This window comes from Protopterus annectens, chromosome 1.part0 (assembly GCF_019279795.1).
Source record: "Protopterus annectens isolate FY-2018-M chromosome 1.part0, PAN1.0, whole genome shotgun sequence".
Taxonomy (NCBI): domain Eukaryota; kingdom Metazoa; phylum Chordata; order Ceratodontiformes; family Protopteridae; genus Protopterus; species Protopterus annectens.
The window spans coordinates 1,781,746,054-1,781,769,805 of NC_056725.1; the positions used below are offsets into that span (position 1 = coordinate 1,781,746,054).

The 23,752-nt window shown below is 37.5% G+C and overlaps 1 protein-coding gene across 1 annotated transcript in view; it reads right to left on the reverse strand.

Annotated features, from left to right (window-relative positions):
• LOC122800030 overlaps window positions 1–23,752 on the reverse strand; it is a 938,706-nt gene that overhangs the window by 208,856 nt on the left and 706,098 nt on the right. The window contains exons 4-5 of the mRNA XM_044069506.1: window positions 18,691–18,755; window positions 2,989–3,026 (exon numbers count right to left, since the gene is read on the reverse strand). Coding sequence (XP_043925441.1) covers window positions 2,989–3,026; window positions 18,691–18,755 — 103 coding nt within the window. The remainder of the gene's footprint in view (window positions 1–2,988; window positions 3,027–18,690; window positions 18,756–23,752) is intronic.

Here is a 23,752-nt window from a genome sequence, read left to right on the forward strand (position 1 = left end):
GTAACCCAGCAGCCAGTACCACGAGCTGCTCTTGCAGCCAATGTGTTTTATTCCCACTGTTTACCCCATGATTGTCAATTTCCTGTCCTCTGCTGACCCATTTGTTCCTCTTAATCAGCAGTGTCTTTATACACCAGGAGAGGGAGATAAAAGCTGTTGACTGCAGCTGTCATCTAGCAGAGGTTCAAAGACATGTTGTACATTCCCAATCATCGCCTGTTAACCAACAGGCATACTACAGTACCTATTTTACAGGGTTCACTTCTTCACACCCAAGATTTCCAGCTATAGTATGTTCACATTCCATGGTCCACTACCTACCTGAGTGCAAGTTTGCAAGCATGGAGAACTGTGGACTCTGACCTTCCTGTAGGCGGAGCTTTTGTGGTGGCGATCTATCTCCATTTTCCCTCCAGAATGAATGGGCTGGGATCAGTCACACAGTCCCATCCTTTCCTAGCCACTTCCAACAGAACCATGGTTCTAATCTAGCACAGGTTGCCAGGAGATGTAGTTAAAGCTCCATCCATCTATATGAATGAACTGGCCTGGTAAGCAGTCCAAATAGGCCTTACAAATATGTGTTGCAATCTGTAGATGTATTCGAAGTAAAATAAATAAATAAGCATTTTTTTTTTCAAATTTGTCTTCACTATTTTCACCTAAGGTTCAGCAATGCTATGAAAATAGTTAAATTATTCTCAAGTTCAAATCTGAGGGCTTTTCTGGTATATTTAAAATCCTGATGTAACTCCTTGAAGGTATTTCTGAGCTATTCTCTGCTCTTTTTGTAACACTAACAAATCACCACAGGAGAACCATGTCCTTCTCTGTTAGCAAGGTACCAGATTTACTGTCCTGCACTGAGTTGCAGCACCTGACTTATCAACTGCTGTATATTCTTAACTCCATTGACAAGTTTACAGAGAAGCTATATGTCTAACTACCTCCCCATCATAAGCAGCATTACCTGAAACCAGCACAACTTCAGAACCAGATATATTGCTGAAAAAAGCATTAATAAAACTAAAACATTATGAATCTATGCTATAAACATGGACAGCCATACACAGAGGGTGACCCCCTCCAAGACATTTGATAATGTTCATAATTCCATTCTCGTTTTTAGCTAACTGGTTTACATGATCACACAACAGTGCAGTTTATGAAGTACCTTAACATTCATTTGTATTGTACAGAATGAACAGAAGTGATATTGAAAACTGTATAGTAATTAAAGGGTATCCTCAGTGGTCAGGCTTTGGGCCTTTACTTTGTTCCTGTGTTAATCAAGTGTGACAAAAATGCATCAGCTTCAGGTTCATTCGCTGTGGTCTTGATGCTAACTAGTTTTCCCAAGTAGTAACTTATCAAACTTGCTTACTAGCCATAAGACATATCACATTATAAATGGCTCTTGAATGATAATACAGTAGTCAAAAGCAGTACTATGTGGCTCTTAAAAGGTGAGATCTTGTCTGTTCACTTCTAGTGTATTAGATGGTGCTGTCAAAGAAATTAAATTAAAAAGTAGCATTACATATCTGTAGATTGTTCTGACCATAAAACGGTTATAGCCATCTGCTGTGTTTTATATATAATAAACAAGAAAAGGAGAGCTCTGCTCAGGCTACCACACTCCGAAGGCTAAGTAATGCATTGCTCAGTCTCTGTTTGTACTTCTTTATTTATATAGTGGTGATGCTTTTCAGTATTAGACCATCACGTTCTGACTTGCATGTTTAGGGTCTATAATAAGACTACCATATCTATAGCATTTGTCTTTTGTTAAGGCTATCATTGTACAGTGAAGATGCACTTTGTAATACTGTTATGTAGAATATAACAATATATGCACTTACACATTGCTTGAATGTGTGTTTGCTTTGAGCTTTCCAGACAGCTAGTTTATATAATCTCCCATTATCTGGCGACCCCTAACCGGGAAAAGCTGAAAGACACAACAACAACAAAATATTTCTAGAAGATAGCATAAGTAGAGTATATTGATATAGTCGTTATTTGTTTTAGCCAGCAGAATGAGACAATCTGTGAAACTTCTAAACATGTAGTTTACAGCTGGCAACTGGTAGCTGTCTTTCATACCCTCTGCTGCCTTGTTCACTCCTCCATTTTCCACATGCAATTGTGAAAGTATTATCGGAGTCAGAATTCAAAAACTGTTAAGATAAGCTATTCTAGGCACCAACATTTCTTTAAGAAAATCTTTTTCACATCTCAATTAATGTTAATTCTTTCTGTGTCCTTTCTGCCTTGCATCACCCTTCCTTCCAAATGGCTACCTACAGAGTCCCCTCCCAAGGACTTGTGGCTACAAAGCAAGTAGCCCATCCTTCCTTATAAACTTAATGAACAGCCCACCTTATTCACCCTATACCCATAGACATTGTCTCTCTTCCAACCCCTTAATTAGTTTTTATAGACTTTATTTGTATTCCTTGAAGCATTGCTCCATCACTTCCATTGCAGGATTTTCAAAACTGCACACAGTACTCCATGTAAGGGTTGACTAGGATAAAGTCAATAGAAATTCCTACCTTTTTTAAGACCTACCATTCTCGTACGTATCCATCATCCTACTGACTTCAGCTGCAGTATTGTTGCATTGTTCCTGGTTACGTGCACCTCTAGGTGCCTGTTCAGACTGAGTTTCATCCATCCCATTATAGGATGAACTATATGCTGTTATCACAGAAATGGAATATATGCAACTTAAATAGTAGTCAGTCTCTTCTTACTGCAAGAAATCAAGCTATTAGCTGTTCATGATCCAACATCTAACTACATAAAGTACGTGTCAATCTTAATGCTTTTATTTGTATGTATATTATTTATTTGCTGTAATTTAAAAGCCACTTCTAGTGCTCTCCGGAAAAGCGCTGCTGTACTCCAGAGGGATGACCACATTAAAAACTTTCAAACAAGTGAATAATTTAGTTATTTAATTAAGTACTGAAAAAAACTTACCATGTTGGAATACGTGTACCACCTCCAAAATATATGGCCTGAAAATAAAAAACAATAGCTGTTGTCTGCTAATTAATTTATTTTTAAGTGAATCATTATAAATGTAAAAAATAATTGCAGACCTGTGTTTACAGATTGGAAATTTACCAGGTTTGAAAAAAGTATCGCAGCTAAGGCTAAAGGTATCTGAATGAGATAAAGAAAATATTAATATGCCATTTTGGAGTGAACTGATAAGATCATCTAGTGGCAAATGAAAGGGTTTTGCTGTTTCTGACTTTGTATTTGACAGCAGCTTAAGCTGAACTTGCCAGGGATATGGACCAATGGGCATAGAGAGTGAGTTGACTGCCAAGCATTTTATTGTTTATGTAGGTAATTCCTCTAACACTCAAGTCTGGTAATTCTGAAATTTGATTTGTCCATTAAATAAAACAATAAATCAGAAGTGAGCTCAAAACAGAGTGATTTTCAGCAATGTAACATGCATGACAAGATAAATAAGAAATATAAATATATATATATAACATAGTTAAAACTCAGTACATCTCACTGAGATAGCTCCTAATGAATACAGAAATGCTATAAAAAGAAATGTTTGTAAGGTGCTTCTTCATAGTTCATAGACTGCAAGGTCACAGATTACCGCTAGACTAACTGCCCTTGTGGGCCATTTTAAACCTAGCCAATTACCCCATTCCACTCATAGTGGTATTGCCTGATAAGTACCATGGTAGTGCATTCCATGCTTCATAAACTACAATATTTCAAACACAGTGTAGGAAGGAGTGGCAATTCTTTGACAGCCATATGTTTATAGGTTCATGGGTACTTAGGTGTTTACTAGGCTAGCAACCACAAGGGCCTTTTTAATTTTATCCATGCATCCCAAATCTCTGAAAAATTCTGCTACCCTTGATAAGTGTAATCAGAGCTTGAGAGATGAAACATTTACAAGCAGGGGCCTGGAAGATGAACCATTTACAGGCTGCCCGTGTCCACTGCAGACATAGGTGCCAAACCAGAAATGGATTTTCTGTTCCACACACAATTGTCTAAGTTACACTTGAATTGGGTTAGGGAGGAGCTCTGTTTCACATGGATGCAGATCCTTTCCTGAGAGGATGGAGTCTCTGGGATACAGGGGTACTGTCATGCAGTGTGATCGGGGAGGTCTATAGGAAAACTGTGCCTCTTCAGCAAATGTGGCACCCAGAAAACATGGGGCAGGGTGAGAAATAAAAAAATACCTCCTAGGAAACTGTGAAAGTTATTGCAAATCAGTGCAGACTTTGCAGAAGAGGTATAATATGGTGATGGCAAGGGTCAGGGCTGCAGAATTCTGCTCCAGTGCATGGCACTCAAGGTCAGTTCTAGTCTGTTACACGTTTGGGTCAATGCAGAAATCTAGTCAGAGATACCAAATTAATGAGTATTGTAAATACATCCTCTTGTAGTAAAAGCTGATTTATTGAGCTGATATTTCTCAGATGATAAAAAGAAGATTGAATTCCTACTGATACATGGTCTGGAACTGTCAACTAATTACCAAGGATCACTGAGGAATAACCCAAGTTCAGCTATCTTGTACACAGATGTATGGCAATTATGAGCACAAACAAGGGGCATTTTTAGTAGCTATGAAGAGCCTCAGTCCAGAATTTAACAAAGCCTAAATTCTGGTTGGAGTCAATTTAGAACAGATATTCATCATCCAACAATGATAAAGGCATAGAGATGTAACTGTCTTTGAGTAAATCAAGGGGTGCAATATTCTCGTAAGGGAAGGCGAAATATAGTTAAATGCCTACATCGCAGTGCTGCTTTATTTCTTCATTTGAATGATTCTTCCAAGAGGCAGCATATATACAGTGAATAACAATGGCCGAATACAGAGACTTCTACAACCACACAACACCAGGGGAAGACTCAGAGAAGGTTTAATCCCAGGGGCAACCTGCTGCTTATGCCTCAGAAAGTAGGTAAATTAATCAGGAACGGAGGATGAAAGGCAGCAGCAGGAATGCAAATGCTTCAAAAATACAACGAGCCACTGTTTTACATGCCAAAGAGGGAGATAAAGCAGAGCAACGAATACTTCCCCATCAAAAAAAATAATAAATAGGTAATGCACACACCCACTTATCAGAAAAGAGTCACTAGTACTATCCAAAACCATTAACTAAACATGAACATAAAGCCTGGCTAACACTTACAATCATCATTTTCAGTACCTCTAACTAGTACACTACATATAACAGATAAATGGAGCAGAGTTGCTAATATTGTCTACTCCTTTCCAGAGTCCTACCATTAAAGTACAATTCCCAGCATCATCCTAAATGAAAATTTGCAAATTTGCAAACCCATTCTTTAACCATAAACAATCTTGCTCAGATCATAACAGCAGTGGAACACATTATAGCCCACAGCTGTTAGAAACAACTTTAGACACTATAATGAACATAAGCAGTAAAGGTACTATTATAATTCTGAGATAACTTCAACTTTGACATATTAGGCATCAGAATGCAACAGACATGTTGTCTCCTCCACCAATACAATCTTACACAAGTAGTAAAATCCCCTACTAGACCTAACCTTACCACAAACAAAAGCACACTATTGGATCAAATAACAATCAACATACCTACTAGAGTTACATCATTTAAATGCCTTTTAATACATAAAGTGGTCATCACATTAGCCACCCTATCCTTTAAAGGCACTAAGTTACCGATTATATAATCGACATCAGAAATTTTAGGTAAATCAAAAGAAGATTGAATTTAACAAGAGCTAAAAAACATAAACTCTTTTTCTTCTGATACAAGAAAGTTGACTCCACCCATGCACTAAATATATTCAGCAGTCAGACATACAAAATGACTGAGAAAATTTCTGCTGTACATCAAAAGCACCTGAGCGGGCAATACTGTCCATGGCTTACCTCAGTTCTCAAAGTCCTAATATAGCAACTTAAAGTCTGGAACATATGAAAACCAAATCTCACCTCCATTCTGACTTTAAGAAAAAGAGTGCAAACTCAAAAAGAAAAGAAAGAAAGAAAGAAAGAAAGAAAGAAAGAAAGAAAGAAAGAAAGAAAATAAATCAAAATGTGCCTACCTTAGAGCCAAGCAAAATGCAATGTCCTCTCAACTGAAACAAATCTGGAGAGTCAGGAAAAAAATAATCAACATGACCAAACCAAATACTAGTATAAACCTACCACTAATGGAAAAAAAAGCCTTGGTTATTTAAGAATTCTTTTTGTCCCACCATCCATCAACCAAATCACAAACACACACTAAACATGTTATCATCAAATTCTCAACCTACTATCACAACTAACGACATTCCACCACCATTTTTCTTCCATATCATCTCTCACTGCTATGACAGCTATATCAGAAGGAAAACCCAAACCAGCAAAGCACTCCTTCAAACTTCTTAAGATTACTGACACAGGGACTTGTCAAAAAATTCACATGCATATGCAATCTCTCCCTGACTATAAATCATGTCTCTGTCCAATTCAAATACTTACTTGTCTTTTGTATTCCTAAAACATCATTTCCTTCCACCACAAGTGATTTTTGACCTATTGTAAACTCATGTCCACTAGCAAAAAAAAAAGGACTCATACTCGGATAAATAGATGAACAACTAAACAAGAATGATGTCCATACTGATTCTCAACATGGTTTTAGAACAGGTAGTAATACAATGACAGACATAAACCTTGCAAAAGATAAGCTCTAGAAAATATGAAGAAGGCACCAGTAATAGGGCCCATATTTATAGACCTCACTAGCGTCTTTGAAAATGTGAACCACACAATTATCCTCAGTAAACTAACAGTTACTGCTTTTTGTCCTAGTGGTTCAAACACTACCTGGAACAGCATTCAGACCAGCAGCCTGACAACAGATGACAGTTTATTCACCCAAGGAATGCTTCACAGATCAGTCCTGTAACTGCAGTCATGGCTCTTTTCTAATCTCTTTTTATAAAGGTCACAGGTCCATAGGTCAATACTAAGCTGTTGATTTTGAGGACCATAAGTAGCATAGCCACAATACCCCAAATTGTAGTTTCCCATTGTTATGACTATGTATGAACCTTTCAGTGAGGATTTGAGGGGTCAGACCCAAGGTGTATTTATGATTGTCCATCCATTTGTCCAAGTTATTCTTAAATAGGGTCAGGGAGCTACTTTGTTTTATTTGGAAAGGAACTCTTTTTCCATAAAAGAGAGATTCTCTGGAACATGTATCATTCTTGGCAGCAGGCCCTATTTATGTTTTGGTGGAAGTTATGATCTCTTGAGCAGCTGATGAGGGTGTTATTTATTTTGTGAATGTGCAGGAGGTTGCATAGGATGGATCCTTTGAGGATTTGTGACAAGATAAAGGTCACAGCTCAAGACTCTGTATGAAATACAAAAGATAGAAAGCACCTTAAGATGGTCTTGGTAGTTCAGGGAGTCATACCTTTGATTATCTTAGTGAGAAAATGCTGCAGTCTCTCAACCTGAGTCATGTGTTTATAGATGTACATACCAAAGACTCCATTATACTCTAGTATAGGCTTAATGAGGGAGGAATAGAGAGAGATAATATCTTCTGTAGAGTGGGAGGAACTGCCCCAATGATTAGTCTGGCAAGGTAAAAGGATTTCCTAACAACAGTGGATACATGATAATCAAAGGATAGCTTGTTGTCAATGGCAGTATCCAAGGGGTGTCACCTATGTTGCAAATGCATGGATTCCCCATTTTGCCTAAGGTCACAATGCTGCTTTTCTTGACAGTTAGTTTTAGCCATGGTCTAGGCATCACTTATTGCTGTGTGTTAGTCCGACCTGATGAATCTGGATCTCATATGGGGAGTTAATGAAAGATCCAGATTTCCAGATTTCCAGTCATCTATAAACTTGGTGTGCTAGTGGTCCTTGATATCAACCTTGACACCAGAGAAGTAAATACCAATGAGGATAGTCTTAGCACTGATCCCTGGGGGGCACCTCTAGTAACCATGCTTTGCTGAAGAGAGCATGCTTCCCCCATTAATAGAGAGGGTTCTGTCAGTTAGCCAGTTTGCTATCCAGTGGGTGACATACACATTTATATCTAGTTCAGTTGGCTTGTCAATAATGCCAGAATGTGGGATGGTATCAAAGGCCTTGGCCAGTTCCAGGTAGGCAGTGTGAACCAAGATGCCTGAGTCTAACACATCAGTGACATATTCAAAGAAGCCCACCAGGTTCAGGAGGCAGAATTTGCCTTTTGCAAAACCAAATTGATTTGGGTCCAGTACTTGCAGACTGCCTACACCCTTGTTAATATGTTCCATGATTGGTTATAGTCACTCATTATGCAGATTATATTGCTATTCATTGGTCTGGGCCAGACACTAGCCACATTCAGAAAGAACTTCAAAATGACGTCAATAATAATAATAATGCATTCAAATATTACTGTAAAAGCACTTAACACTTAATATCAGAAACTGTTCGTGATGTTTGTAACAGCACAAAGACTAAAAGGAAGCACGCCCTTAGATATTAAAAAGTAATTAGGACTGACACTAGACACAAACCTTAACTCTAAAAGGTGCACAGAACTAATTACAGACAAAGACAACAAGTAAATCAATACATGCTACTCCATTTATATGCATATGAACAGCAGATGCAGCATCAGACAAGTGCAGTGCATCTGATGCAACTATACCCACGACTGTGCAGATTCACAATGGTGATCAGCGTTGTCATGTGTCACACTGAGCCCCTGATGTGTGAGCAGCTCTCAGAATCAGTCAGCAAATGTGTCATCCAGGCACAATCAACTATGGCCTAGTTCAACATTTAGCTGTTTGTAGTGCTGTGTGGGATTTGTAAGGATGTCAGTCTACCATCTAGCCATCAACTAAATGAAGATATGGAGTCCAGGGGCACAGTAACTCCTGTGAGGCCCGTGATGGCAGACACCATTTCCATATCTACTGCCATATAAAGAATTGCCAATGTCAAAATTACTACTCACATTGGCAGTGTTGTCTGAGATTAGGAAATGGAGTTTGCTATTATGGAATGTAGTTTAATATAAATTTCAGTTCTTGAGTTAAATGTTATGCGCCTTGACATGTGGATAACTATTGTTTCCTAAAGGTAAATCTGAATTGTTGTAATTTATCTCTTGAAGACTATCCCTACTTGTAACAAAATTGTGAAATCTTTGGCTTTTTTGGATTGGTTTGTTAGTTTCTGGTGACTATTTCATTTAAATCATATAGAACATATATAATGTAATTGTGGCATTACATTTGTGGGATTTGTCATCTGACAGTCATATTCCTTCAGCAATGCAATGCTGTTTAGTTCCTTTAACTTGAATGTCGTAAGAAATCACGGTCAGCGCTGTAACTATGCTGTTGTCATAGACACTCCTTTTTCCTGTGTTAAGGAAAGGAACCATTGCCAATGTCAATCTCTTGTCATGCAGATTCTGAATGTAACTCCATTCTGCAAGGATGCATTTTGTGGATTAAGAACTATAGACAGATTTGGCAAAAAACATGTGCGCAGGCACTGTAAGTTGAGTCCCCTTACCATATGTCCCTGTCTTATGATGTGTGCCCTTTGTCCTTATCAGTCCTTTAGCTAGAGTAAGATATGACCTTCTTTAAAAAATAAATCACAATTACCTTAGCTAACAACAGAAATAATCATTTAGCTTATCCATGGTCATCAGTAAATTGTTTAATTGGTGTTCCTTGTCCCTACCTGTTACAGGATATCATAAGGATAAAACTGCTTATTTGGAATTTCCTGCAGAACCTGAACTACTTTTCTTAACCAGACAGCTGATGTGGACGCTAACCAAAAAATAAGTATATTAAATATTAGCAGACCTCTGTGTTTCTTCATAGTCAATAACTGCTCACAATATGTTTTTTTTTTCTGTCACAGCTATAGATTTATTTTTGTTAGATTTTTCTTAGCATAGTATTGGTTCCTGTATGTGATGCAAAGATGTCTTCAGTTTATAGTAAGATAAATGTGGTTAATAGTTTTGTTACCTTTTTCTTTGCATAGTGTTGGCTCTTGTATGGGATGAAAAGATGCCTTCACTTTATAGTAACATACCATGTGGAATTTGTGGTTAGTAGTAATTTTGAAATGCCTATAAACAAATACCTCTGGTGACTTGCTTTTTTAAGCTTTAAGACTACAGCAAGGCCTCCTCAATCCATTCTGTTTTCAGAAAGCAAACAAATATTTTCTAATCTCTGCAGCACCAGGCTTGCTTTGTGTCTGAATACATACAGTATTTTCTTGGGTTTATGTAACTAGGGACTAACATTCAGTTCTTGCTTAATTCTAGCCTTCATATGTTTCAGTGTCACATTTTTTATACTAAAAATAAAATAAAGTAGTAAGTACTTGTTCTGCTTCTGTTAATAGCTGTGGCAGCTATGCCATGATTGTATAACCTCCATTTTGTGCCTCTGTGTTTAGTGTCTTAAACTCATTACAGCCGATGACGCCTCCAGGTGCATCTGCAGTTACCTCCTACTGCTCCTCTGGGCGTCAAATATTGCCTGTTCATATAGCATTAATAATTCCAAAATCATGCTACACACAAGATATCAGAATATTTTATCTTGAAGCATACATGATGGCAGACACAATTGTATTGATATCTGACCTCTGTCAATGAGTTCTTGTTAGAATTGTAAGGTGCTAACTTAATTTTTAAAGGCTCAGACCACACCCACTAGGAGTTAAAGGTACACACTCAAAAGAGTTGTACTGGAGGGAATGAGTTAGTTTAAAAAAATGCTCCTATTCATTCCATTCAAAAAGTGGTACCTTACTTCCCATCCATATCTACATGCATACAAGTCTAAAATCTTTTTTTTTTCACAATGTTTCATAGGTACTTTAATTATGCGTTCACTGGCCATATTTCTGCATGTACATCTTTAAATGTGTCTTTCATCTTTGCACTGGAATCAGATGAATCAGAGGAGTTTTGTGACCATTACATCTTGCAAGTTCCCACCATGTGCTGTACCTCCCCACTCAAGGAAGGCTAGGACGATCATGCCCAGGGTAAATTTGTGAATACCATCCATTTCTCCATATACCTGTGTATCATCAGAAAACATTTGTTGACAGTGCTGTTCTTCTATCTAGCTGTATGTTTAGCTTCAATCTTGCCACCTTTGAGATGACCGGAATTGATTTGTGGTCATTTTCAGTGATAACCTAAACAGAATACTTAACAGTTATAGCACAGTTTCCTCTTTCATCATTATCATTTCTACAATATACCTTGCCTAGTTTATACAGCTTGTCTGCATTTTGTGCAAGTCCCTGCATTGCTGTGTGTCTCTCTTCCTACTACTCTTCTCACTATGGCTTTTGTTGTGACACTTTCTATGTATTTTGCATTTTAAAAAAATCCTCTTGTGTCTGTTTGCACAGCTGCCTGATACTAAAACTAAATCTTAAATGACACAAAATTGTATCTCCACAGATTTAATGACAAAAGCCTTTAGGTATTCTGAGCTGACACCAAAATATGTGTTAAAGTGTGACAGAATCCTAGAGTTGTCAAAATATATTTAGTTAGTAAGTTATCCTTTGTTTAAGTCTCCATACTGAAATGTCAGCAATAGAAAAGTCTGATGCAGGCATGCCAAAAAAAAAAAAGACCAAAAATATGGGAGATCAGCGAATCTGAAAGATCGCTCTTCTCTTTAAAACTTCTTTTTGCAGAGGGAGCTTATCTATACTAACTCTGAGATAGTCATATCCTGGAGAAAAGGAAATATTCTGAGAAATGGCATCTCAGACTTAGTATATGCATGTCCATTCTTTCATCCCATCATTCTCCATATTTTGGGACTTGTTCTAGGGGTCCAAACATTTAAAACAGTTACCTTTGTCCTTTGCTGACTGGTTAGTCAGACTGGCTAGTGGCCTCTTTTCAAGGAAGACTAAAAGTGGTATTTATGCTACTGTGGGAAATGTGGCCCCCTAATGCCCCCCCAGGTGAGTACACTAAATGTTGAAATCCAAACAAAAGTGCTGACACCAACGTGAAACGGTATAACAATTTAATAGCTTAAGATAAAATAAGCAGCAAAGCTTTAAGGTATCCAGCAGCCTTCCTCAGTGCTAATAACAAAAAGTTGAATCTCCATTCTTTATATACATTAAAACAGATCTAGTCTATCATCAGTAGATTTAGTCTATTAGAAGGGGTGATTAAATACAAAATTGGAGAATAAAGGATATAACTAGATTTTACGTTTGCAAGCTGATCACTCACCAGGCATTAATTAAACAGCTTCTATTAAGCTGGTTTTAAAGTTAAAATGAATGAATGTATAGGTATATACTGTTGAATGTAGCTTGTTTCTTAAAAAAAAATCTACATCTTTGTTTTGTAGCTTTAAATGGCAATAACTGAATGTTTGTTTCTATTAGCTGTGTAATTAACTTTTAATGTATATAAAGAATGGAGATTCATCTTTTTGTTATTAGCACTGAAGAAGAGTACTGGATACCTGAAAGCTTTGCTGCTTATTTGATCTTTTGCTATTAAATTGTTGTACCATTTCACGTTGGTGTCAGCAGTTTTGTTTGGATTTTATTACTGTTTCTACTACTGCACCTTTACTCTGGGGTGGCTTTTGTTTTCATACACTAAATGTAGAGCCACTGACACCGTAATATGTGTCCATGTGTGTGTGCGAGTGTGTGTGTGTTTGTGTGTGTGTGTGTGTGTGTGTGCGTGTGTGTGTGTGTGTGTGTGTGTGCGCGTGTGTGCGTGTGTGTGTGTGTGTGTGTGTGTGTGTGTGTGTGTGTGTGTGTGTGTGTGTGTGTGTGTGTGTGTGTGTGTGTGTGTGTGTGTGTGTGTGTGTGTGTGTGCATTAAGGCTCTCTACTGAAATGTTAGTACTCGAAATGGCGAGTGAAAAAAAAACCTGAAAAAAACAATAGCAGAGCAAATTTTGAAAATAGCTCTTCTCCTTTAAACTTCTTTGTGCAGGGGTGGCTAGCTCCCCATGCACCCCTCCCCTTAAATTTATATATACCAACTCGGAAATCACCATACCTCAGACAAAAAGGGCATATTCCAAGAAATGACATCTCAGACTTAGGATATGTAAGTCCAGTCTTTCATCATTTCAGTCTACGTACTTCAGGACTTCTTCTATCGGGTCCCAACATTTCAAATGGTTGCCATGTGTGTGTATGTACATATGTATATATATATATATATATATATATATATATATATATATATATATATATATAGATAGATATATATATAAATATATACATAAAACACATACAGACTGATACATCTTCATTATATCAAACCCAATAATAATATATAAAGTGTATCTAGATATAATGAGCAGAACAAGACAAGACACAAAATAATGTAGTATTCAGAACTGGCTGGGTAGATTTCGTGAAGAGAAACAGGAACACTTGCAGTCAAAAGTCAAACAAATCCACACACGCATTTATATGTGTACACACACACACACACACACACACACACACACACACACACACACACACACACACGCACACACACACACACACACACACACACACACACACATATATATATATATATATATATATATACACACACACACACACACACACACACACACACAGATAGATATATATATATATATATATATGTATATATATATATATATACATACACAGACACACACACACACACACACACACACACACACAGAGACACACAAACAAACACAAAAAAAGAAGACTTTGATCACAACAGCAACAAACAGCAAAACGCAACAGAATGAAAACAAACTAAAGTAGAAATAAAACAAGAATTTAATAACAAAAAAGCAAGCACTTTCGTGGAACACCACTTCCTCAGACCTTAATACAAGAAAACAGACTACAGCCCTTATCAAGAGAGCTGCACCACTCAACACATAGAAATCAAAAAACCAACCAATAAAAACACATATAGCAGACACATAATTTAAATATGACATCAACAGTGACATCTGCTGTCAGCACAAAGAAATCTAGAAACAACCAATAAAAACACATATAGCAGACACATAATTTAAATATAAATATATATTTTGATTGGTGCAATTTAAATATAAATATTTGTGTTGAAAGCGCTTACCAGAGCACAGTTGCACAGGCACACACAGACACACAGACGCACACGTGCACACACACACACACACACACACACACACACACACACACACACACACACACACACACACACACACACACACACACACACACACACACACACACACATACAAAATTAAGTCAGAATTAATTGGAAACTACAAAAAACATTGAATAAATCAAGTTGGGTGTGGTACAATATCCCTCTCAGCTATTATTGAAAAACTCACAGAACTAGGCATAAATCCCTGCATAACTCACTGGATTGCTGGCTGGCTCACAGATAGGATCTAAGACGTCAGGATCAGTGAGACCTCCTCCACTAGGGGAATGGTCATTAATGGAGTACTCCAGTGCTCTGTGCTGGACTCAGTCTTGTTTGGCATGTACTTCTCTAAAGTCAAGGCTAATGATAAAGGTGTTTGGCTCCCCAAATTCACAGATGACTGCAAATTGGGAGCTATCATAGAGTCCTCCCATGATGCCAGGATCCTACAAGAAGGTCTAACACAAACAAAAAAAAAAAAGCCACAGATTAAAACTTAGTCCAAAGAAATGCATTATGGTGTCCTTTGATAAATCATCCTAATCAAGCTAATTACTCCATCAATAAAATCTCCTTAAGAGATGACGTTGCAGTTAGTCATCTTGAAAAATATGTAGACAGTAATCTGGCCTTCAACCAACATGTATCCAAGATAGTAAGAAAATAATTCCATGTCACCCACCTCATAAGCAAGGGTAGGGCATTCTGGTCCAAGGAAGTAATAGTGCCACTCTACTCAGTCCTTATCAGACCCATTGCTGAGTAGAATGCCCCTTTGGCATGTAGCTTATCAGGCATTTGCAGCAGCTGGAATGGCCTCAAAGGTTCCCCAACAGGAGAATCTAGAATATGAATACCCTGTCCTATGCAGATCACCTTAAGGGCCTATTTCTGTACTCAGACTTCTACAGCTTACTGGAAGGTGATCTATGCCTGGCATATAGGGCATCCTCAGATCCTGCTCTGATGGATCATTTGCACAAGCATATCCAAAAAAAAAAAAAAAAAAAAACAACAGTTGCAACACTAGAACCAAGGACCTGAATGCTGCCTGTGACATAAACAGAACATGATGCACAGACTGATACATGTCTCAAAGGATCCCCGCACTATGAAATAAACCCCTCATCCAATGTGAAGCAGAATTCATCCGTGACCTTATTCAAACAAAACCATGATCACTGGATGGAAAATCGGAAATTCACCCCGGTGTGGCTCCCAAGTTTCTGATGGATGGAGGTCGACATTAAGTAAATTCATCCCTAGCTAACATACTCACCCACATAACCATTAGCTAACTCCTTACTAACATACTAACCATATAGGCATCCAAGTTACTCTGGGACAAAACTGGGTTGGGTCACATGGTTAGGGTTATAACTTATGAACCTATGTGTTTGTGCAGTCCTTCCACTGCAGAGTCTGTATAGACTGAGATCATACACAGGTGCTGTCTTCAAGGGAGGGCTGGACTATGACTGTGTCACATGTGGTGACATGCCCATACATTGTAAGATCTACAGCATGACCTCTGCAATGTTATAAGTGTCTTCAAGGGAGACTTAGGGAAAAAAGTGAATCAATCCCTTCACTGTGATTATCACTGTTGGCTCGCAAGCCAGCTCTGCTCCCCCAACACCAATTATTACCAGTTAAGTGGGATGGCTGGTGACCCCCAACTTGAAAAGCTTGCGTGAAGCTACCTAAATTTACAGTAACCAGGAGAGCTGAGACTCAAGGGGAGTCATTCCATGACATTTATTTAGTTATTTATTTATTTATGTTTCCTGGAGTAGAGCACTGATCACATTTGCTCATTTGCAGGCTCAGCCCAGGTTACATACATAGTAGTAACAGTGAAGTGACATTAAAGGTATAACTAAATTATACAGTGGAGTGACATAACATAAACACAAATATATATATATATTGCTCACACACACACATTCACACACACACACACACACACACACACACACACACACACACACACACACACACACACACACACACACACACACACACACACGTACATTTAAAGGGATGTGTTAATAGATGAGGTAAATATGGCCCAACCACAAGAATGAACATAGTACATACAAGCATGGATGGAAATTTTAGCAGAGGTATGAGAAGAAATTGTAGAAAACTAAGACCTGCAATAGAAGAGTTAATAACAGGAGAGGTGAATATTAGGTACATAATAGGGAATACATAGGGTATAGGGGGAAGCAGTGGGTATGAGTTTATAAATTGGAGATTTTAAGAGATTAAGCAGCCAAGGTTTTCTAAGAAGACTGCAGCAGTGCACTTGTAACATGGCCTGTGTTCTGACATGTGCACTTATATTAAGTATTGTTTGAACAGGCATCTGAACTGTCTCTGATTTCAGCAAGATTATGTGACAAAGACTGCCACAGTTTATAGGGAAAAATAGAGAAGCTGTGATCTGTGGAATGTGGTTTAGTGGATGGAGTTATGAGAGTATGGCCATTAGTGGATTGGTTTTTAGAGTGTAGCGTGGGTTGTATGCAGTAAGTCTCATAGTTTGGGGGGGGGTGTGGCTTGGTGTAGGCACTTAAAGAGAAGGGAGAAGAAGAAGGTTAGATCTTCCTTGAATGGGAAGCCAATTTGTCTTTTCCAAGGAACCATCCCCTTCATATTTCACATGCTAATTTATTGCATTGAGTCAATGTAATAGTAACTCTAGTGCCTTTGGGATACAGTGCAATGCAAGTCTATGGGAATTTCAAAAAAATGTTCAGAAAACAATGTTCAGACGTCATGAAAAATATTATTTCAGAGTTTTAGGAGCTGTATCATTTATAATAGATGAACAGTTTTGAAAATATCAGGCCTGAAATCCAGTCTAAATGGTATACAAATATGTAAACGTTTTACAGATTTGCTCATCTGTTTGTAATGGTATGTTCCATAGATCTTTTTATATTATATAACTTAACTTCAATTGTACAAGGTCATAAATATCATAACTAAATTGATCCAAATATGAAAATACCACATCATGCTTTTTAATACTTTGTTTGGAAGTGCTTGCACAAGTATTTTATACACCAAGCAGATTACAAAGGATGCTTCCATTAATCAGAATCAAATATGGGAGATGTGCAAAGGGGAAAAAGATTATGTGAGTATATGTTATAAAGGGTTACCTATGAAAAGATTGAGCAGCTGAAATATCGAACACCGTATGGTCGAGACCATATGGTCGATATTTCAGATGATCGGTCACTTTAAAGTATTAAAAAAATAACAAACAAAAATATGTTACTGCAGGGGGGCAAGCCCCCCTGCACCCCCCACACCCCTCTCCACTTAAATATACCAACTTTAAGATCGCACTACACCAACAATATAGGCAGAACAGGAAGTATTCCTATTCCCTTCTGTAGCGCAATCTCATAGTTGATATATTTAAGTTGGGGGTTGTGGGGGGTGCAGCCTGCCACATGGGGGGTGCAGGGGGCTTGCCTCCCTCCAGTAACGTCTTTTTGTTTGTTTGTTTGTTTTATTTTTATGTTTATGTTATTATGAGAAACTATAGTGATGAGTAGAGAAATGATGTTCTATAACTGAAATAGTGATTTAAATCTGACCAGGCAGGCACTATAGACCATTAACTACTTTGTTAATTCTAGCATATAAAAATAACTAGAAAATGGAGATCTGCAAATACACTCACAATAGAAGAAGTCAAAGAGAAAATAAAGATCATAAAAGGCTATGAGATGCAAACAGATCTCTACAAGAAAAGCAGATAAATTATAGTGAAGCTGAATGAACATTTGGGAGTTATATCTGCAGGTCCAAAAAGGATGAAAATAGGTGATGGTAGGAGAAACCTTCCTCAAGCAAATTAACACATGAAGTATACAGTGAGTATATATAACATCATTATATTTTAAAGTTATTAGAGAAGTACGTCTGTTTATGATAATTAGAGGGAAATGGTGAGGAAGAATGATTTTCTGCACTGGTGTTACTTTTTTACCTTTTAATAATTTTGAATAAGTACTACGGCAGCTAAATTGTTTTCTTTTTATGTATTCATGTTGTGCTGTTTTGTTTTCTTTATTTTTGCAGTGAAACAGGATTTATTATTACAACTGGATTTTCAATTACCATCTATCAGAATTATGAGCACATGAGATGCAACTATGTTGTGTAAATGTTTATCAAATGTCATTGCTAACACTTTTGATGATATGCATTTTTTGCATAAAACAGAATTCTACACACTGGCCAATGACTTCTTAACACATTTAATCAATTGCAGTTATACATTCTAGTAATTAATTGCAGGAAAAATAAACTGCTTTCAAAACAGTTGGTATTCTATCAATTTATATAACTACGGCTTAATAGTTTTCTTAGCAGCAGATGATAGTCAGGGTGCCATATTTATTTACTTACGTTTGTTTGCTGTTCTTGAGCAAGTCACTATTAATAGGGATTAGAAACCCGCTGTTGTTTCTAAGCTGAAAAAAATAATAACTGGTCAGTTGTTGTAACAATCAGCAGAAGAAAAACTATAGATTTAGATTTATGGAGATTAGATCTTGTTAATTCCATTAATTATTCTATTGTCAAATTGCCTGTAATTTTATTTTCCCTTTACTAAAGCAATTCATACTCCCCTGGAATCTCTCTCAAATTCTAGAACAGTTGGTGGAGAAGATCTTTTCCTCAACAATTAACCAACAATATTACAAAAACTTACCTACCTAATAATCTCTTTCAACATCAGCATAATTTCTAGTACCCAGAAAACATTTACCCTTCTTGTTTTTTTAAAAGATGAAAAGAAATCAGCACCACATGGCAGCAGGTTAATCTCCCTTCTTGTTACTCTAAGTAACCCTGTGAATTATGTTTATGGATACCCCCATCTATATCACAAGGAGGAGGTCAGAAGTTTGATGCACAACAGTTCATCACTCACAAGTGCAAACAGTAATGCATAACTTGACTGAAAATATACACTAAGAATGCATTATCTTGCAGAGTTCCCTTCCTTTGAGGTACAGTGATCTTGGATTTAGTATATATAAGTATTAGGAGTGGGGGAGGTACATAGGAGTGAAGCTCCCCTGCAGAAAATGGTCTAATTGTATTACAGTGAATTTCAAGTTTTTTTACTGTTTTTTTTTTTTTTTCTAAAACTTGCACAATACCTGATTTTATGAGTGTCATGCAGTACGTATCTCACAAGCATGGTATAATTAAATTAAATAATTAAACAGGAATGTCATTCTTTCAATCCACGTTAGGGTATAGATACAGCATTCTTGCTAGATAGCAATCTCTTACATAAAACTCTGATTATAGTCTACTAACAGGTGTAGTTTTCATGCATTTAAAAACATATTCAGAGCATTAGTCCCAGGTCTTTTTGCTGTTAGTACTAGTCACTCTAGCTTCTCTTGGAATAGTTTAGTTATACAAGACATTCACAGACAGCCTGTGGATAGGGAAACAGTTACCTGTCTGCCAGCTGAAGGAGACGATTAAGGTTGTGTAAGGTATAGATCTTGCAGTACAGTGTTTAATTCCCTCAGCACTCCTTTGCCTACTGTGTGACCTTGAGCAAGTCAGTTAACCAGACAGTGCTTGAGGGCAACTGGGAATTTACGATAGTCTCCTCAATAGTTCCCCTGAACTGCAGGCCTAGTAACAACCAATGAACTAATAAATAGATTATTCACTTACCAAATTAGTAGCTGCCTCATGCAAGGCATTTTTGTCAAGCAGAGTATTAAAAGGCTCTATTCTAGGCCTGTGTCTCTTCAGAGATTTCATCAGTCTTCTCACAAAAGGAGTAAAATACCTAAACCTTGCTAAAGCCATACATCCAAGTTTTATAATTTGTCCTATCTGATTATGAAAAGATTTAAAGAAGTACCTTTTCCTGCACAGCTAAACCTAAAGTCCAAAGCACACATGCACAGCTATCATAACAAAATGGAAGAGAAGCCATCTTAATAACCATAACAACTTAGAATTCTAAGCAGTAACACATTGAATGGGTTTATGTTAATCCTTCGACAGCCAAGCAGCTAGTGACAGATGCCATTGCAGAGTTCTGCCACAACTGTAACAGTGAATTCATACTTCTCAGGGACTTCATCATTACATGAGACAAGCATGATAACAGGGATATATGTCTGCTCCCAAAGGTTTTCACATATAATTACATCCTCTACCCTAACAGATCTTCATACATAATAAACACCATAGAGCAGATATTGGTAAATCAGCGAAACCCATATAGAATCAGTGACATTAGACCAAGTCACAAAAATGAGAATGTGGCATTCTTCAGCTATGTTCACAACCTCAATGGCAATACACAACAAAGTGCTGAACTAATTGTAAAATGATCCACTTTTACTGAGGCTGAGGATATAATAAATCTAATGGCAAATGAATTAATTTCCAGTTTTACCCCATTCTCATCCCCAGACACCATTCAAGAAATACACTAAGCCATTACTCCCCCAGTTATTACTAGGCAGCAGGTCCTTAAAGCACTCTCCAAAGCCAAAAACACTGAACTGATGGGACCAGATAATATCCCAGGATGTTTTCTCGATATCATGAAGTATGACCTATCAGGCCCACTAGAAACACTATTTAACCACAACCTCCAAACAGGTTCTGTGCCTAATGATGGAGGACTGCTACTGCTATCCCTCTGTACAAGAGCAGCTCATTCACGGATCAGGGAAACTATTGGCCCGTAAGACATACTAGTCTTATGTAAATCCATGGAAAGAATAATAATTCAGTTGATAAATGATGACATAGGAAACCTTCAGACATTGGATTCAACTCAGTTTGGTTTTGTCAAGGGCAGGTCATGCCTAATCAACCTGGTGGATTTCTTCAAGAGAGAGTCACCTATGCAATGGATGCAGGCAAAACAATGCATACTGCATACCTTGAACTGGCCAAGGCACTCAACACAATATCCCACTAGGGCATTGTAGACCATCCCACTAAATTAGATATAAACCTCACCATCACTCACTGGATAGCCAGCTGGCTCACTGATAGGACCTAAGAAGTTATGATAGGGGAATCCACCCCCACAAAGATGTCGGTCATAGGTGGAGTCAGCAATGTGCTGGGTCCACTTATTTATCTACTTCTTTGAAGAAAAGGTTAATTTCAAAGGCCTTTGGCTAGCCATGTTTGCAGATAATTACAAACTAGGATCTGTGATAGAATCCCCACAAGACACTAATATCCTCCAGGAAGGGCTAACACAGACAAGCGACTGGTGCCAGAGTCATGGTTTAAAATTAAATATCATGCATAAAAGTGCCCTTTGGGAACTCAGCTACCCCAGGAAACTACCTCATTAATAAAGCATCCTTGAGAGCAGACTCAGTCGTCGAGGATTTGGGGATGCATGTAGATGGTAGCCTGGTTTATGATCAACATATGCCTAAGGTAGAAAGAAATCATTCAATGTTGCTCAACTTGTAATCTAGGTTATGGCATCTGGGTTCAAGAAAGTCATCATTCCACTGTATTCAGCTTTCATCAGGCCCATCATTGAGTACAATGCCCCCTTCGGTATGTACCTGACCAGTCACATGCAACATCTGGAACATCCACAGAGGTTCCTCACAAAAAATAATACAGGCCATTAACATCATCCAGTACATCTCCAGTACAAATTGCCTCAAAACCCTATTCCTGTAATCTGTCTGTTGCAGACAGTTGAAGGCAATCTATGTCTCATGTACAAGGAACCCCTGGATCCCCCTTTGATGACCTCTTGCATATTTGCAAAGCAAATAGCATCAGAACTACCCGATACAGGGACTTAAATATTGCTCGCAACATAAATAAGACATGCTAGAGAGACAGATCAATCTTTCAGAAAATGCCATTTCTCTGGAATAGGCTGCCATCCATGTGAAGCAGAGTTCTTACCTACCCTATTTGAGTGTAACTTTGACTAGTAGATGGGAAATCAGAAATACACTCCTGGTCTGTAATCTATGTTCCTAATGGACAGAGGCAGCCTGTAATTGCTTGGCAATCCATATTCTAGCTTACATATACCCCTTAAAATAACATCTAGGGCACTAAAACTTGTTGGATACATTTGGAATGGATGGATAGGCTTATAAGGCCCCTCTGGTCATTAGTTTAGTTTATACCAAAGAACCTATGAACCTTTGACAATACAATCAGCAAGCACAAGTAACCACTTAATCAAGAACTATAGAAATCAGAAGTCTTTAAAATCTTCCTCTGCAGTAGATACATGAACCATTACGGCCATGAAATGGTCATGCCTAGACCAAGTTGCTGACATTAATTCTGCATTCTTTATTTTGAAATCCTTCCTGATTTGAGCTATTAAACTAATATGCCCCTGAATAGAATAAGAACCAGAAACAACATACTTCAATAGATAATTGTAACAGTGACAAAATATAGCCGAAATAGTCCGCACTGAAAAAAAAATTAAGAAAAACATGCACAGAAACTAACTCACACTACACAGGAACACTAGACACATTTGTCAGCAACAAATTGGAAAACCCAAGTAAGACTACCTAACCAACCTGTAGACCTGAATTGTTGTACAATTCAGCAACTCTCTAGCAAATATAAACAAAATTCAGTGTGATACTAATTTTTGTCCAGATAACCTTCTATTATCTTCCACAGTCTGAGAATGCATCAAGTAAATTTGCTGACTTCATTCACTCTGTTCTGCTAAAACATTCAATCAGCTCAGAATCCTGCAATCATTAAAAAGTGGATCAAGCTGCCCATGTGTTTATATTTCAACACTAAACCTTACCCTTTATATGAAAAATGCTATCTAAAATAAACCCCACAGCTTCAATTTAGTAGGCTTTATGTCTCCAGCATAAGTAAAAAGCTTACACCACTTGCTGTACTATCCCTTTCAAAAATAACAAATATAACCCTTATTAATGGTTACTTTCCAGAACTATAGAAACAAGATAAAAAGATGCTACTGCACAAATGTAGACAGAAATAAAATATAAAATTACAGACCAATCACTTTACTCTGTCTGCTTCCAAAGATTCTAAGAGTCATGAACACACTGCTCATGGACTATCTAATACAACATATTCTGTTAAGCCACACCCAACAGTGACTTAGACTTAAAGCACAGATGGCTCTTATTAAACTTATGGATCATATGCTGCCAATAAGGACAGTGGGCTTTGACTTCTCCAAAGCCATTGATGTGGTAAGCCATTAACATTTAGTAGAAAGCCTTGGATACTCAACTACAGTGTTCTGTTGCTTCTCTGGTTATCTGGAAGAAATAATCCTAACAGTTCGGTAATTAAATAAACTGTCACAGTTTTTTTTTATTTCAAATATCAGCATGCCCTAAGGATCTGGCTTGAAAACATTATTGGTTAAAACATTTATCAATAATATGTATCAGCACACTAATGATATCTGGCTAGT